At 43.6% G+C, this 16,084-nt stretch overlaps 1 protein-coding gene across 3 annotated transcripts in view; it reads right to left on the minus strand.

Annotated features, from left to right (window-relative positions):
- Window positions 1-16,084, minus strand: part of MAP3K20 (mitogen-activated protein kinase kinase kinase 20) — a 146,938-nt gene that overhangs the window by 17,163 nt on the left and 113,691 nt on the right. For 2 of the 3 annotated variants that reach the window (XM_077319697.1, XM_077319696.1), the window contains exons 12-16: window positions 7,643-7,687; window positions 6,698-6,728; window positions 6,471-6,610; window positions 4,315-4,377; window positions 2,569-2,661 (exon numbers count right to left, since the gene is read on the minus strand). In XM_077319697.1, the coding sequence (XP_077175812.1) occupies window positions 2,569-2,661; window positions 4,315-4,377; window positions 6,471-6,610; window positions 6,698-6,728; window positions 7,643-7,687 (372 nt within the window). Of the gene's footprint in view, window positions 1-2,568; window positions 2,662-4,314; window positions 4,378-6,470; window positions 6,611-6,697; window positions 6,729-7,642; window positions 7,688-12,576; window positions 16,044-16,084 lie in introns of those variants that run through there. The other variant, XM_077319698.1, reaches the window with a different exon arrangement.

Genomic DNA, 16,084 nt, shown 5'->3' on the forward strand with positions numbered 1-16,084 from the left:
TGCTAAACAGAGGCAGGAAGAGACAAACCATGCCATTCCACCCGAATCTTGAAAACCCTGTGGGTCATCTTAAGTCGGCTGTGATTTGATGGGAGTTTTCACCACCAGGAAGTTACCATGGGGCATTTTATGCCCTCACAAACAGATTCGAAGGGGCACTAGGCCACAACATGGGATGGGAGGACCATCAGTTCAATACTGTGGAGCGGAAGGCATGCTGGTTGGTCAGGAAGTGTGATAAACCAAGTTATTTGGCAACCATATGAAAGGTCAGGGCAGTATTTTTTCAGATTCCTTTTCGCATGAAGTATTTTATGTCCAAATACACTTTTTTTTCATGGTCTCTGAACTTCTGCTTCTATTCATCTCAATAGCTTTTGCAGACATCTTTGTTCCCCCACAAAGGGATTGCTCAGATGTTATGACCCATGAACCAAACATAGAGTATAGTCACAAAGGCTGCCTTTCACCAGAATTCCAGTATCTACTTAGGACTTTCAGAATAATAAAACTGTAGACTGTTTAGTCCAACCTAGAGAGCCAGCACGGTATAGCGGGTAAGAACGGCGGCTTCTAATCTGGTGAGCTGGGTTTGATTCCCTGCTCTTTTACGTGCAGCCAACTGGGCAACCTTGGGCTCATCACAGCCCTGATAGTGCTGTTCTGTCCAAGCAGTCCTGTCAGAGCTCTCTCAGGCTCACCTACCTCCCAGGGAAGAGGAAGGGAAGGTGACTGTAAGCCAATTTGGGCAATGAAAAGCAGGGTACAAAAAACAATCCTTCTTCTAAAGAAAGAATATCCTGTATTTAGAACAAGAGTTGATTTTTATATCCTGCTTTTTGCTACCGGAAGGAGTCTCAAAGCAGCTTACAATTGCCTTCCCTTCCTCTTCCCACAACGGGCCCCTTCTGAGGTAGGCGGGGCTGAGAGAGCTCTGAAAGAACTGAGACTGGCCCAAGATCACCCAGCTGGCTGCATGTGGAGGAGTGGGGAATCACTCCAGCTCTCTAGATTAGAGGCTGCCATTCTTAACCATTACACTATGCTGAATCTGTTTAGAACATCCTAAACGGGTATTTGTCTTCATAAACCTCCCTGCTGGCACCTTATTCTGATGCTGAGCTGTGTTTACAGTTAAGAACATCAGAGAGAATCTGAAGGAGAGTTCCAGATGAAAATTCTGGTGTTGCTAGTGCTGGAGAATAATGGAAAAATAGATGTTACAGACACATAAATAATCTCAAATATTATATATATATATATTGTTGAAGAAATTCCAGGAAAATCTGTTTGCTGGTCAATTTTGAAATTAAGTTGGGGGAGACAATTGAAGAATCTGCCTATTGTCTCAATATCTGCCTGTTGACTTAACCCTACATGTGGTCTACAGTCGAACAACTCAGTTTTGGACAGTTCCCTGCCACAAAATGTAAAGGACACCATCAAAGCTGGGCTAGTGATTATAACCCATAAGAGACTTCAAAGAGGAGGGGAAATTCCATTCTCTACATAGGCCCTTACTTTGTCTTCTGACTTGCTTTTTTCCACCCACTCTCTTTTCCTCCTCCCCCAATTGACTGTTCACCCCCAGGTCACCCAACAGGTCCATTTCCTCCCTGCTCCCGCCCAATCCGCATCTGCTGGGTTGGTATGGGGAAAATGTCGCTGCCTGCAGAAACGCTCTGGTGGATCCAAACCTTAGGACGGAACATAATTGTATGATCCACATGTTAGAATTTGCCTTCTAGTTTACATAAACAATGATCACACAGAGAGCACATGAGAGACTCAAAGACAATTGAAGACTTGCGGGTGCAGAATACCCAAATATTTACATACTAAATCAGCCCTTCTCAATTTATTACCATTGAGTAACCCCCGAATTGTTCTTCAGGCTTCAAGAAACACAAGAAGTGGAGCAATCGTGCAGAATACGGTTGGGAAGCTTAGATGTGTACACACCTACCTGGGGCCCCTTCCCTTCCAAGCTTATAATTGGTCATGGGGGTGGGGCAGGTCAACATGACCATATATGGTCCTATGACCCATTAAGCATTTAACACATTTTAAAAATATATTAAAAAAAATTAATTCCCACCAATCCAGGAAACCCTTCCAGGGCCGTCAAGAAACTCCAGTGTTTCATGAAACTCTGGTTGAGAAACCCTGGACAAAATTAACAGTTATGATGCCCTTTAACACACACACCCACACACTTTCTCTCTCAGCATACTTCATTGAAGAAAAGGTAAGAAATTCGCAGAGGGCAACAGTGGAAGATGGCTGAATTTCTCTGTAGTACGCATTAAACTTCAACCTGCCAAGTCTGGGTTTTTATTTGTTGTCCGTTTTAATAGGGTTTTATTGGAGTTTTTATTGGACATTTGTAACCCGCCACAAGTCGGTCTCGGGAGTGGCGGGAAATAAATCAAATCAAAATCAATAAAATAAATAAGTATTTGTATTTCGCCTAAGAGCACATCGAACACAATCTTCTTACCCATTTGCTGAACAAGGCCCGAAACAAACAATTGAGGAGAGTAGCGTTTGTCAGATCCATTCATTTACCTGAGGCCCATTTCCAGGCTTTAAATGATAACCAAATACAAGTTCTAGGTGCACTACTTTCTCCTCGCTGGCCTCATTTTCGCTGGCAGGGTCCTAGCATGGGGACAAAGAACAAATCGTCATTTCTATTTCAGTTCTCATATCACAGACAAGACTACCATTTGGTGGTACCCATTTGGAATCCTTCTGTGGCTGTTAGGTAAAGGTATCCCCTGTGCAATCACCGAGTCATGTCTGACCCTTGGGGTGACGCCCTCTAGCGTTTTCATGGCAGACTCAATACGGGGTGGTTTGCCAGTGCCTTCCCCAGTCATCACCGTTTACCCCCCAGCAAGCTGGGTACTCATTTTACCGACCTCGGAAGGATGGAAGGCTGAGTCAACCTTGAGCCGGCTGCTGGGATTGAACTCCCAGCCTCATGGGCAAAGCTTTCAGATGGCTGCCTTACCACTCTGCGCCACAAGAGGCTCCTGTGGCTGTTAGTCATACCTAATTTGTTAGCCAAGTAGCTAAATTAAGTCCTTTTGCCATCCCATAAATCACTCTGAGAGAAGAACTGCAGCAGAAATACTGCAGCAGAAATGTTTACTGCAGCAGAAATACAGACACAGGGGCATATCCCAAATTTCCCAAATCTGTGTGCAGAAAAAAGGATTGCATGAGACTTTATAATGTTCCATTGAAGGGAAAGATAATGTCCTTTGGGTCAAACCAATAACCTGGGGTCTCCACCCCTTGCACATCGCCCAGGACCAACCCATTGCCCCCCCTGGAAAAAGGTTACAAAAGTTCTCTTGTTAATATAAACAACCCGGCCTTGAGAATAGAACGTATCAGATACAGTCAAGATCAAGTTTCTGGGCCTTCTGTCACAAAACAGTCTGGTACACTAAGCTTCGCTTTACAGAACAATAATTAAGAAAATATTATTTCACCCCTTCTCCATCAGACTCACCACTTTAAATTATTATGGTGTTTGTTTTCTTAGCTTTTTATTCTGCCGAAGCAGTTCTGTTTAAAAGTAACATTATTCCACAAGGCTTACTCCCAGGGAAAGGTCCTTGGGACTGCAGTCGGTCTCACTCATGATGACCTTAATAGTCATATAGGCCAGGGGTAGTCAACCTGTGGTCCTCCAGATGTCCATGGACTACAATTCCCACGAGCCCCTGCCAGCATTTGCTGGCAGGGGCTCCTGGGAATTGTAGTCCATGGACATCTGGAGGACCACAGGTTGACTACCCCTGATATAGGCTATGAGTGATCAACAGGAGAACTGATCCCCGAACTAGGTGCCCAAGTGTGTCGCGGTGGGTTTAGAGAAGGGCAAATCATGACATTGCATTCCTCTGATTCAAAGCACCTCTTCAGTAATCCCAGATTCCCTTGACCTCTGTGCCTTGATATCATTTGATGACTTTACAGTGAAATACTGAGGGCTTCTTTGAGAGACTTAAAGTTAAATATGGCTTGTCATAAAGTGTAATAATATTGGATCAATTATATTTGAGAAGTTGGCTTGAGGCATGAGCGACTTGCTAACCTGGCCTCAACCATCGATCATGTTAACCTTGACCTGAGCTAGGGCCTTTTTGGTCCTGGCCCAGATCTGGTTTACCATCTCAGTGAGAACTAGGCCTTTCTGATGCACACGTGCAAACTTCCAAGACCAACAAGACACAGCAGTTCCTCTCCAAAAGTTGACTAAAAAGTTTTGCTTCTTGAAATAAGAAAGCCCACATTTACCTTGGTCAGAGGTGGAAAGTGAAACATATTGAGAAAATCCTGAGCTAATTTCTCGATGGCAGTCTGCAAGTAAAAAAAACAAAAAAAGGAAACGTCATATCAGGATGGAAAGTTCATCATAGCATATGCAGAAGTCAAGTAATATACTCTTCCCTTCGATTCCAAGCACACAGTTTTTAAGTTGTGAGGTGACAGGAAAATAGCAACATCTTTGATTATATCAGTGTAATTTGAAGAGCGTCAACTTTTAATTCATTGTTAATTCTTAACCATGTTATGTACACCGCCCTGAGCTATTTTGGGAGGGCAGTATACAAATATTGTTGTCATTGTTAATAACAATAACAACAACAATAATAGAAGAACTAACACAGAGACAGCTTAGACTGAGATTTGAGCTGAGGGCTCAACTGTCTTCACATTTCCCCCATCCAACATCAATAGTGACTTATATGCTGCTGAAAATAACATACACAAATGTCATATACTGTCACTCAAGCACGGGTCACATGGGAGGCTGATAATTAAATAAAACATTGATTTGGCCAACATAGTGGCAACTGTTTGCACCATAGGTTACCTTGACTGGTTCCTATTTCCCACCACCATTTTGAGAGGAAGGACAAGAAGCATCTTCCTCAGTAATGTGTCAACTTTTCCAGGTTTTTCCAACTCCTGTTAAACTGGTTTCCAGACAGGTATTATTAACCAATAAGGAAATCTTTGCAGCTAAAAATGTCTTCCAATAGAGGAATGAAAAACTGTGACTGGGGCCTTTTGGGCTGTGGCCTCACAGAATCAGCCATCTTTTGAGCCCTGGCCTTGTACATGTGATACAATGACAAGGAGACAATTGTTCACTGATGAGGCACAGAAAACTCAACTAGGAAGTATGCCTATGAGGAATTATTTCTGTGAACTCACTTTTCCCTGCCCACTTTGGATCCCAGGGAACCTGTTTCCTGTCAGCTCCAGTCAGCTGAAGGAATGCACTTATGCACTTCTGTCTACCGTCAGGGATACTTCCTGCTAGCTATTTTGAAAGTTTGTGATAGATTACTGTTGTTTTGACTGCCAAATATTTTTGTGTCAATTTAAGAAGAAGAGCTGGCTTTTAATACCCAAAGTGGCTTACAAAAACCGCTCCCCACAACAGACATTCTGTGAAGTAGTTGGGGCTGAGAAAACTCAAGGGGAGAATGGCTGTGTGAGAACTGTGACTCATCGAAGGTCACCCAGCTGGTTGCATGTGAAAGAGTAGGGAATCAATCCCAGTTCACCAGATTAGAGCCTGCCACTCTTTAACCATTATACCACGCTGGCTGTTGGGGGGGGGGAGGTCTCTGACATCACTAGAGACTCTCCGTTACCCTGTTCACTCTCCCATTTTGTTTAGCTATGACATCTGTACATCACAATTCCACAGGAAGACTAACAAAGGTCTGTGGGTCACTGGTTAAAGTCCCAGATTCAGTCTCTTGACATCTCTGGTTAACAGGTGGCAGGTGATGTGAGAGACCTGCCTGAGACCTTGGAAAGAGTAGACAATACGGACCATGACAGACTAATGGTATGTCTTACTGTATGAGTCAAGATGAAGGACTAGATGGAAGATCTGATCCAGCAGGGCTTTCCTTATGTCTGACTCAATATAACACAACTTCATGTATGAGTTCAACACTGAATAACATGATGTGAGCATTTGGCAGATGGATTTCTGAATTCCTATGCTAGAGTGCAAAAAAATACTTTTTTTTTTTGGTTACTTAGAAAAGCAGGACAAGCTTGATCAGTGTGTTATAAACATTATTTTAGTTTGCTTTCATTTCTGTTTGCAGATTGGAGATCTTTTATGCCTCAGGGATGCACAAAATGGGGAACTTAAACTGTTCTGTTATCACCCAGGGTAAACAACAAAGAAGGGAAAACAAAAATAACTCAGCCTGAAAAACAAGCGAGAACCAAAAATATCGAGGGATGAAAATATATAAAAGTATAATAAATCAACAATTTATTTAATAGAGTTCAAGGTAATTTAAAAATGTTTTAAAATAATTTTCAATTACCTTGAGCTCTGTTAAATAGCTTATTTAATATGACTTTTATATATTTTTGTCCCCCAACCTTTTGGGGCCTCATCTTTCCTGTTCAGATACCTTCAAATGAATGATGTGGCCCTTGGAAACAATTCCCATGTCCTTCAAGTCCTCTTCTTCCAGAAGAAGTAATCGTTTGCCTGTGATGTGATGTTCTTTAAACAGATTGGCATATACATTCATCTCACCAGACGTATCACCTTAAGGGAACAAGAAATGGTTCAAAAATGCATAGAATTGGTCACTGAAAAGTCAATGTTGCGAATGAAACCCATAAAAAACATTACCTTTTCTAACAAGCTGTTGCATCCAACAATACTGTGGAGAGAAAACACAGCCTTTCAACAATTAATTCGGTTGCATAACCTTTATAGCAGTGGTTCTCAACCTGTGGGTTGGGACCCCTTTGGGGGTCGAATGACCCTCTCAAAGGGGTTGCGGCAGGGCAAGCAGCTTGGCCAGGTGGGGGGGGGGAACGCCACTGTTGCCGCTCCTCCTGAAGGTATCCGCCAATTTATATACAATCACGAACAATGGCTCTTCACGCCATTGGTCAGTTTCGGTTTAATTTCTGTGAAAGAACACTTGCATAATTTTATGGTTGGGGGTCACCACAACATGAGGAACTGTATTAAAGGGATGTGGCATTAGGAAGGTTAAGAACCACTGCTTTAGCTAAAGTGAAAACATAAGACAGACAAATTGCAGTTCTCTAACATTTGAGAAATGATCCGTTGTTGTTGATTCCAGGGTTAAATTGATCTCACATTGGAGATTAGGAATTATATAGATCCTCTGGCAATATTTGGTTCATTAAGGAGTATTTGATTCCTCCATTTGTTATTCTACTGGCTGCCAATTAAGAAAAATACAAAATATAAGGGGCACTGAATTTACCAGAACTCCTGAATTGTTACTTATTCAAAAAACAAACAAAAAAACAAAAAAAAACCCAGCCATGGGGAGAGGGTTCATATTGATCAAGCCCATTGAAATCCAAAACAGAGCTCAACACTTTCTCTTTCTCTTTCCCAATAAATATGTCTCCTGACCACTTTAAGGTCTCACTGAGGAACAAAAGAAAAATATCCTCTGTTTCCTAGGGGAAATATTTCAGTCACGCCAATTTTGGATTAGATAGGATGCTTAGCGTAATCATTAGGGTGGCATATTCAAAAAAGGGCTTCCTTATTAGCAGAAAAAGGGACTAGTATAACTGAGAGGATTCTTACCACGTCTTCCTCAGTCCAGGCAACGATATCAAAGGAAGGCAGCAGCTGTGTAAGAAACAGGATCTTAAAAGTGCATCGGTCCTTCGCTTGTCACAGTTTACTTACATGCCTGGTCCTCCTATGTTCACCCTTCCTCCAAAGAATCCATGGCGCCTCCGTTTTATAAGCACAACTAGTCTGCGAGGTAGGTTAGGCAGAGAGAGTGGTCCAAGATCTCCCAGAAAGCTTCCATGGCACAATCAGGGGGTTGAACCTGGGTTTAAGTGCCAGACATGCTAACCACTAAACTGCACTGCACTCTTCTGATTGTACACATATAGCTGCATGTGTCTAATATTGGCTCAGATGTGGGGTCCCCCCATAAGACCCCTGAAGACATTTCAGAGCAGGCTGGATGAGCGTCATGTGACTGCACACGCATCCCACCCCAATGTGGCTGGTTCTTTGCACCATTTTGATACAGCCACCTAGTCCTGTGCACAGGACTTTAAGAGGGGGCGGGGTTTACAACATTCTAGAACAGGGGTAGTCAAACTGCGGCCCTCCAGGTGTCCATGGGATTACAATTCCCTGCCAGCAAATGCAGTTTGACTACCTCTGTTCTAGAACCTTCAAGAAGCATCTTAATTTGTTCTGTCACTTTTTCTTGAATATTTAAACTTTTCTATTTTTTTTTCTATCTTGTACCATTGTTAATAGCTTTTGTTGATTCCATGAGTAGCTTTTCAGTGTTTCTTTTACTTCATCTTTAATCTTATTTAACCCTCTCAAACCCACCCACCCCCAGTGCATGGTCTTGCTGACCACAGAAGAATCAGTTTCCAGGCAGGGTGCAGCAAATATCACTCCAAAGAAAGTTCTGTAGGACAGTGGTCCCTAGCCTTTTTATCACCGGGGACCGGTCAATGCTTGACAATTTAACTGAGGTCCAGGGGAGGTAGTCTTTTGCCGAGGGACGTCGCCGCCACCACTGCCTGAGCCCCTGCTCCACTTGCTTTCCCGCCAGCGCCCCTGACTTCCCGCCGCCCGTTGGGGGGTGCTACCACCAGCAGCTGCGCAGTGCCACGCCAAAGGGGAGCCCCAGCCATGGTGGCCGCTGGAGAGCACCAAAGGTGAACCAGTGGCAGAGTGGCAGGGCAGCCCCCGAGGCAGCAGCTGGGGAGGAGGACAAGGAGGAGCCGCGGCCCGGTACTGACTGATCCACGGACCGCTACCGCTCCCCGGACCTGGGGTTGGCGACCACTGCTGTAGGAGACATTATGGAAAAAAATTGTGTGTGTTTTTTAAAACAGTGAGGTAGTACCCATCTCAGGGCAAAACCCATTAAAAGGAAATCTAATAGAAAATGTGGTGGGTTCGTTGTTTGCTGTGTATTCTGGGACACAGCCCAAGGAAGAGGCAACTAGGAAGAACTGTTTTTGTTTGTACCTTACTTTTCACTATCTGAAGGAGTCCCAGAGTGGCTTACAAACACCCTTCCCTCCCTCTCCTCACAACAGGCACCCTGTGAGGTAGGTGGGGCTGAGAGAGCTCTGAGATAACTGCTCTGCGAGAACGGTCCTAAGTGAACTGTGACTGGCCCAAGCTTACCCAGCTGGCTGGGAGTGGGGAATCAAACCCGGCTCTCCAGATTAGAGTCCACCGCTCTCAACCACAACCCCATGCTGGCTCTCTACTACGGACACACCACAAGCCGCCCCCTCTCCCACATAAACGCTAAAATATTTATGCAAGACCACAGGGGTTGGTTTGTTTACTGTCAAAATCTTTATTGTAAAGCCAAAGATAGAAATAAAGAGAAAAAGAAAACTGTTTTCAACCAAATGAAACACATGACACTAAATGGGGGTGGTGGAGCCTCTGTTACCTTTCAAGTTATTCTCTTAAGAACTAGAAAAGCAAACCCATGATGTGGATAAAGCAAAACTTCACATAGTTTAAGTGCCGGAAGAAAGGGGTGAAAAAAGAGACTAACTGTTAAAGATCTTGCCATGCAAGAGTGTAACATTTTGACATTCCATACAAATTAGATATTTTTGTTTACAATCGGCAGTAGGTCTGGCACGGAATTCACGGCGCACGGAAGTACTTAGGGGGAGCGGGGGACAGAGGTTTAACTTATTACTGTGAAAATACTCTCCATTTACAATTCATACATGTCTGGCATACAAACTGTATTGTTTCCTTATTACTCCGTATAAAACATTTCAACGGTGCAAAAGCAAAACAAAAAATAAATTATAATAGTCGCGTGCTACGTCAGACTTCAATACAGAGGCATTTCCGATTTCCAAACACAACATGCAATGTTTACTGTAGTTGCCTTCGAGGATAATCGGGGAACCATTCCTCGCCTATCAGCACTCTCTGCAAGAGCTGATTCGACTCGAGGAGAAAAAGGGGCCTTCCTGCCCAAATTTTTATGGCAGATTTTTTTGGGGAAATGAATGCTGTCATACCTTATCCATTGGTTTTATTGAAACCAAAGCTGGGTTAAGGTTCTACAGTTATGTGCTGGGAAGCCTTCAAAAGATTGCTTCTGTAAGACTGTGCAGATGAGACAGCTAGATAGGGTCATAAGGCCCTCTTCGCTCGTGTCTCATGGAGAAATCTTCACCCGCTACAACTTTTGAATGTCGTTTCTTTTCCCCCGGAAGGAGGAAATGTTTCAGACTGCCGGAGAACCACTCCTCAAGTAAATCTCCATCTACTCGTTACATTGCCCTTGTGGCGAAAGTTGGACGTTACTAGGCTAGGATTCCCGCAAGGGACATCTAGAGTGAACCAGCCTGCAATTCTCTCTCAAATGCACTTGAATGGTTTCTGCTTCAGTGTGAATTCTAGTGTTTGTAGTACTCCAATAGCTTACTAAGCCCATTGGACTAGAGCAGGGGTGGCCAAACTGTGGTTCTCCAGATGTCCATGAGCATAATGCTGGCAAGAGTTCATGGTGATTGTAGTCCATGGACATCTGGAGAATCACAGTTTGGCCATCCCTGGACTAGAGACTACAGCGGGACAGAAAAGTGAGTGGGCATGCCATAAAGACAAATTCAGTTCTTTCAAGTTTCTAAAAACTGCTGCTTGTAAATAAATCCAGCATTGCAGTGGCACCTGGTTACCAGAACATCGCACACAGTGATCTCTGAAACGAGGCCTCTTAAACATTGCACTTAACTAGCTTATAATATTTAAGTGCATAACTTTGACTACAGTTAAAAACAAACAAACAAAACCCACCCAGACTTTAAAACAATAAAATAAATGTGTGCTAAAGAGCTATTTCATAACTTAAAGCCATACAAAGAAACCCACATACCTTTCAGGTCAAGCCCTGCATGCGTTTGCATAACTGGACACAGGCTATTCCCCACCCGCCAAGTATTTTTATATCCCGCTTTATATTGCCTGAATGAGTCTCAAACCAGCTTACAATTGCCTTCCCTCCTCTCTCCCCACAAGAAGACACCCTGCGGGGTAGGTGGGGTTGAGTGGCAGAACCGTTCTAACAGTACGGTGACTGGACCAAGGTCACCCAGCTGGTGGCATATGGTGGATTGGGGAATCAAACCTGGCTCTCCAAACCTGGCCATCCCTATTAACCATGACACCACGCTGTCCAGATATAAAGGGGTGTAATATAGAATTGATCACTACAGATAATAAAATGCAGAATTAGGGGAGGATCCAACCCTGTGACCCTAAGTATGATCCCCATTTCTGACCGTCACTTTTGTCTTCCTTCAGCCACTTGAGTTATTTTCATGAGGAAGAGAGGTAACAACCACTGGGAATATATCTGTAATCTGTAATCTTTAATAAAGCTGGTAAGGGGTGGTGGGAGGAACTGGAACTCACAGTCGAACCACCAATCAGGTCAGCTGTCCCAGCTGCCCCATTCCTGATTGGCTGTCCATCCAACAAGCGGCCAATCAGGAAACAGGTCCCACCCCTGGTCACATCCCCCTCCAACTTCTTCCATTTGAAGATCCTTGTAAGCAGGAGCTGGGAGACAGAGCAGAGGGTCTGGGACTGTGGTCCAGTGGGGGGAGGGAGGAGAAAATCCCTGCCAGTGCTCCTGCTGCCCCAAGCAGCTCCAGCTGCAGCCTTGCAAGGCCTTGATAGAGCTACTGGGGCAGCAAGAGGAAGAAACCTGCTCTGGTTCATGTCTTTTTTCTCAATATTTTCACAAAAAATATTGCTGATGAGACTGGGAAACCATGCAAACCAGGATAAGTCACTTTGCCTTATATTTCTCCTCCCTGAAAACACCCAAAACACTTTCTTTTGTGCTATTAAATATTTAGGCAGATATTAAGTATTTCTCTAAATTCAATTATGATGTTCAGTTTTTGATGCGGAACACGTCGTGTGGTGCACCTCCTGGGATGGCAATGGGAACCGACGTGACGCCCATAGTCCTGCCCCAGGGAGCGTGCCAGAGGAGGCAGAGAGGGAGGAAGAGGGGCGGCCAGTGAAGGCTAGGGCACCGACCATGAGGGAGGGATAGAGGCGGCCAGTAGAGGTGGATGCCAGGGTGCCGGCCACAAGGGATGGAGGGAGGCGGCCAGTGGATGTGGAGGCCAACGCAGGCACTGCCCTCCAGGCCAGAGAAGGCTGGGGCCCTCCTGGGAGAACAGGTAAGGAGGGAGAGGAGGACTCTTTGTGTGCGTGGGGGGGGGACCGGGGAGTAGATGGGGGAAGTGAGAGGGGAGTGGCAAATGGGGAGGAAGGGATCTGTGTGTGTTTGTGAGAGAGGGAGGGGGGAGGGAAGATGTATCAAAGAGCTCCATAGTAGGTATGAGTTCCACATACCTGTGAGAGCCTAGGTGTCACCACTTTTATTTGAATATTACAACAAATTAACCACCGTTAGACAATCTTCCCCAAATAATAGACACTGAGTTAAAAGTCAGACTGGATTTGGGGGCGGGGGGGGGGGGAGTGCATGAAAACGTTCAGCATCTTTAAACTCCTCAGAAGATAGCCAACCTGCATTATATGACTGGGACTGAAGTTCTAAATTCTCTTTTCTCCAAATCTCAAATGTCCAATATTTTCTTAACAATGGCCCATTCTGCACACGTTGGATAATGCGTTTTCAATTTGCTTTTGCAACTGGATTTTCCTGCGTGAAACAGGGAAATCTACTTCTCAAGTGCATTCAAAGTGCATTATCGGCCAGTGTTTCATGTAGCACATTGCAGCTATCTGACATGACCAAATTTTTACTTGGCACGGGATTTAACACAAAAAGAACAATCCTAAGAACATCCATGAATAAGTATGTCCCATTTCATTCAGTACTTTCTACTCCCAGGGAAGTGTCTTTAGGATTTCAGCCAAGCACTGAAGTTTCAAACACCCAAAGTACAATTTAAGCAAAGTATGTTAAATGCTGTTTCCAACCATAAATTACTTCCAAATGCAAACCGCATATTGCCTTTGATAGATGCAGAGTATTTGCTGCAGACACACACAAGTCTACACAGTTAGGGGTGCTTTGTTGGGAGGATAGTTGTACTCAAACAAAAAAAAAAGACCTATCCTTATGGCATTAAACAATAATAATGTTTTTAAACAATGTCCTTTCTTAAGTTTGCTTTAAGTTTATTTCATTCCAAGGACGTCAGCCAGAATGGTTTTCCAGATAAACTCCGTTTTCTACTATCTTTTCCTCAGTGTGGACCTTGTCTTTTTGGACCAGGATCTCCATACTATTTTGAGCCATCGGCCAATTTATATTACTACTTGTATTGAAGTTCTGGAAAAAACGTTACTTAGATTTATTACACTTAAAAGAAGAGAGGATTTGCCACTGAGGAAAAGATAATAGAAAATGGAGTTTATCCAGAAAACCGTTCTGGCTGATGTCCTTGGAATGAAATAAACTAAAAACAAACTTAAGAAAGAACATTGTTTTAAAAAATTCTTTATTGTTGTTTAATGCCATGATATGTCTTTTTTTCTTGGTTTGGGAGCATAGTTGTGCCAATGTTGAACGTTCAACATTGGGAGAATGAACATACGAGTTCAGTGAATGCACACTCCAATCCCAAGAGCTCTGATTCACAACATCAGTTAGGAAGCTGAAAATGGGCTGTTCGCCTTATACTGTGATGTGTTCCACTGGATTATTTACTTGCCCATGAAAGCTAAAGCTGCTGGTGGAAAGTGTCATCAACTTTGCAGTTGACTTTTGGCTGTCCCGTAGGGTTTTCAAGGCAAAAAGTGAATAGAAGTGCTGTGCATCCACCTCTGTGTAGCATCCCTGAACTTCCCCCACCCAAAGCTAGAGCTGACCCTGCTTAGTTCTGGAGATCTGATGAGATTGGGTTAGCCTGGACCAATTACGAAATCTCAACTCATATTTCTTATGTGTTTTTAAAGTTAGCTATTCATGGATAATTATCATATTTTAATCCTAATCATCCTTCAAAGAAAGAACATATCTTCCCCCTCTCCGTGTGGCCCGAGTTGTGCTTCCCAGCCAAATTAGGTACAAGCCCTTTCAAAACATTTCAAATAGATCAGAGAAGATTAAAAGCTCCCTATCATTCATGGATAGGATCTGAGCAGCTGCGCAAACCCACAATTTGACTCTGTCCCATTATATTTTGGGGGTTTCTTGACGGACCTGGAAGGGTTTCTCAAATGAGTGGGAATTAATTAATTTTAATATATATGTTTTAATTTGTTAAACATTTATTTGGTGATATGACCATATATGACCACATTGACTTGCCTCCCCGCCCCCCAAATGGCCAATGATGAGCCGGGAAGGGGAGGGTCCCCATGTGGGCGTGTACACAGCTATTCTTCCCAACCATATTCTGCATGATTGCGCCACTTCTAGAGTTTCTTGAAGCCTGAAGAATGTTTCAGGGGTTTCTCAATGCTGTGCTAGACCATTGCAGAGTGTTTATAGACATCTGGGTCAGGCCCTTAGATATATTTAATTACTGTTGCAAACACCCTAAAAAACTAAACTACACTGTGGATGATAATTATATAACATGGTGACTACTAAAGAAATGTCCTGCATTTACAACTTTATACATACAAATGAAACTCTGCTTGAAAGATGCTGCATGCGTCTTCGGAACGGGGGTGGGGAGAATCCCCAATGAATTTTCATGTTCCATTCCCACTCTTGCAGCTGTGCATTTAAGTGGACAGTCAATTGAGTTCAACACTTCCCTTCCTAAATGAAAATTCGTATCACCCCCAAACGGACTGAAATAGCAACACTTAAACAGAACAATACAAGCAGAAGGCGGAGTTCCTGAGAACAACCCGTACGGGGAACCTTGCTGCTTCCATGTATGTATTGCTCGTTTTTGATTAGGGCCTGTACATTCAAAAGAAGACAGGAGACTGTGGGCAGGATGTGAGCTGTGATGGGCGTGGGATTAGCATTTCTCATCTACGACTTGCCCTCTGTTTGAGAGGAGCAGACTGTATAGCACCCCTGTCAGGCTCCCTCCCTACCAAACAGTTGATCTGTACCATCCAAGATGATAAAACATTCAGGGAAGGAACAGTGGGACCAATTCTTGCACACAGCCTGCTCCTGAATATGACATTCCTTGGCACAGAATTTACAGGGGCATCCCAAGCAGTGAAATACACATTTTTCAGTTGTTAACCTGTTGAAAACACCTGAATCGACAACAGTACTTTGTGCATATTCAACAAGAGGTTACATAAAATCCCTCGAGGGACTTCCAGAGTTTTATTAGACCATTGCACCAGATGTAGGTTTGTTAAATAGGCAACTGACGTTGCAGCAAAAAAATCATAGAAAATCCAATTAAAAAAAAAAAAAACACCAAACCCCCCTTATGTTGATTTGGAAAGCGTTCTTAGTGAAAATTTAGATGGGTATAAAACATACGTCAAATAGTTCTCATTCAAGCAACAAAACTGACCTACAAAACAAAAAGGTGTTTAGAAAACGTTACGTTAAATAAAACTCACGGAATTCTCTCCCCCACCCTTTTTCGTTTTGGGTGCTACATTACGAGTCCTTTCATTCACTGCTATCGCTCTCATCCTCAAAATCAAGATTGTCATCGGTATCATCATCCGAGAAGTCGAATTCATGGAACCCCACCGCCATGTTGATTTTCTTCCCTTTCCTCATGGATGTGGTTTTGGAAGAATTCTTTTTGGCTTGCATATTTATCTGCATCCCAGAGTGCAGGGCGGATCCTGCTTGGTTCGCAGAGAAGACATCCCCAAAGCCCTCCATCAAGGCCTTCAGACTCTGGTTCATGCCAGCTAACTCCCCGTTACTCGTTGCTGTGATCGCACATGACATCTCTGCACTGTTTGATTCCTCTGTTTTAGATTCAAAGTAAGACTCCTCAGACATTCTTGCAGCAAAAGGGAAGCAGAACTAGTGAAAAAGGAAAGGAAGGACAGAGGGGGAAAAAAAAG

The sequence above is a fragment of the Paroedura picta genome, chromosome 2, assembly GCF_049243985.1.
Source record: "Paroedura picta isolate Pp20150507F chromosome 2, Ppicta_v3.0, whole genome shotgun sequence".
NCBI classification, from domain to species: domain Eukaryota; kingdom Metazoa; phylum Chordata; class Lepidosauria; order Squamata; family Gekkonidae; genus Paroedura; species Paroedura picta.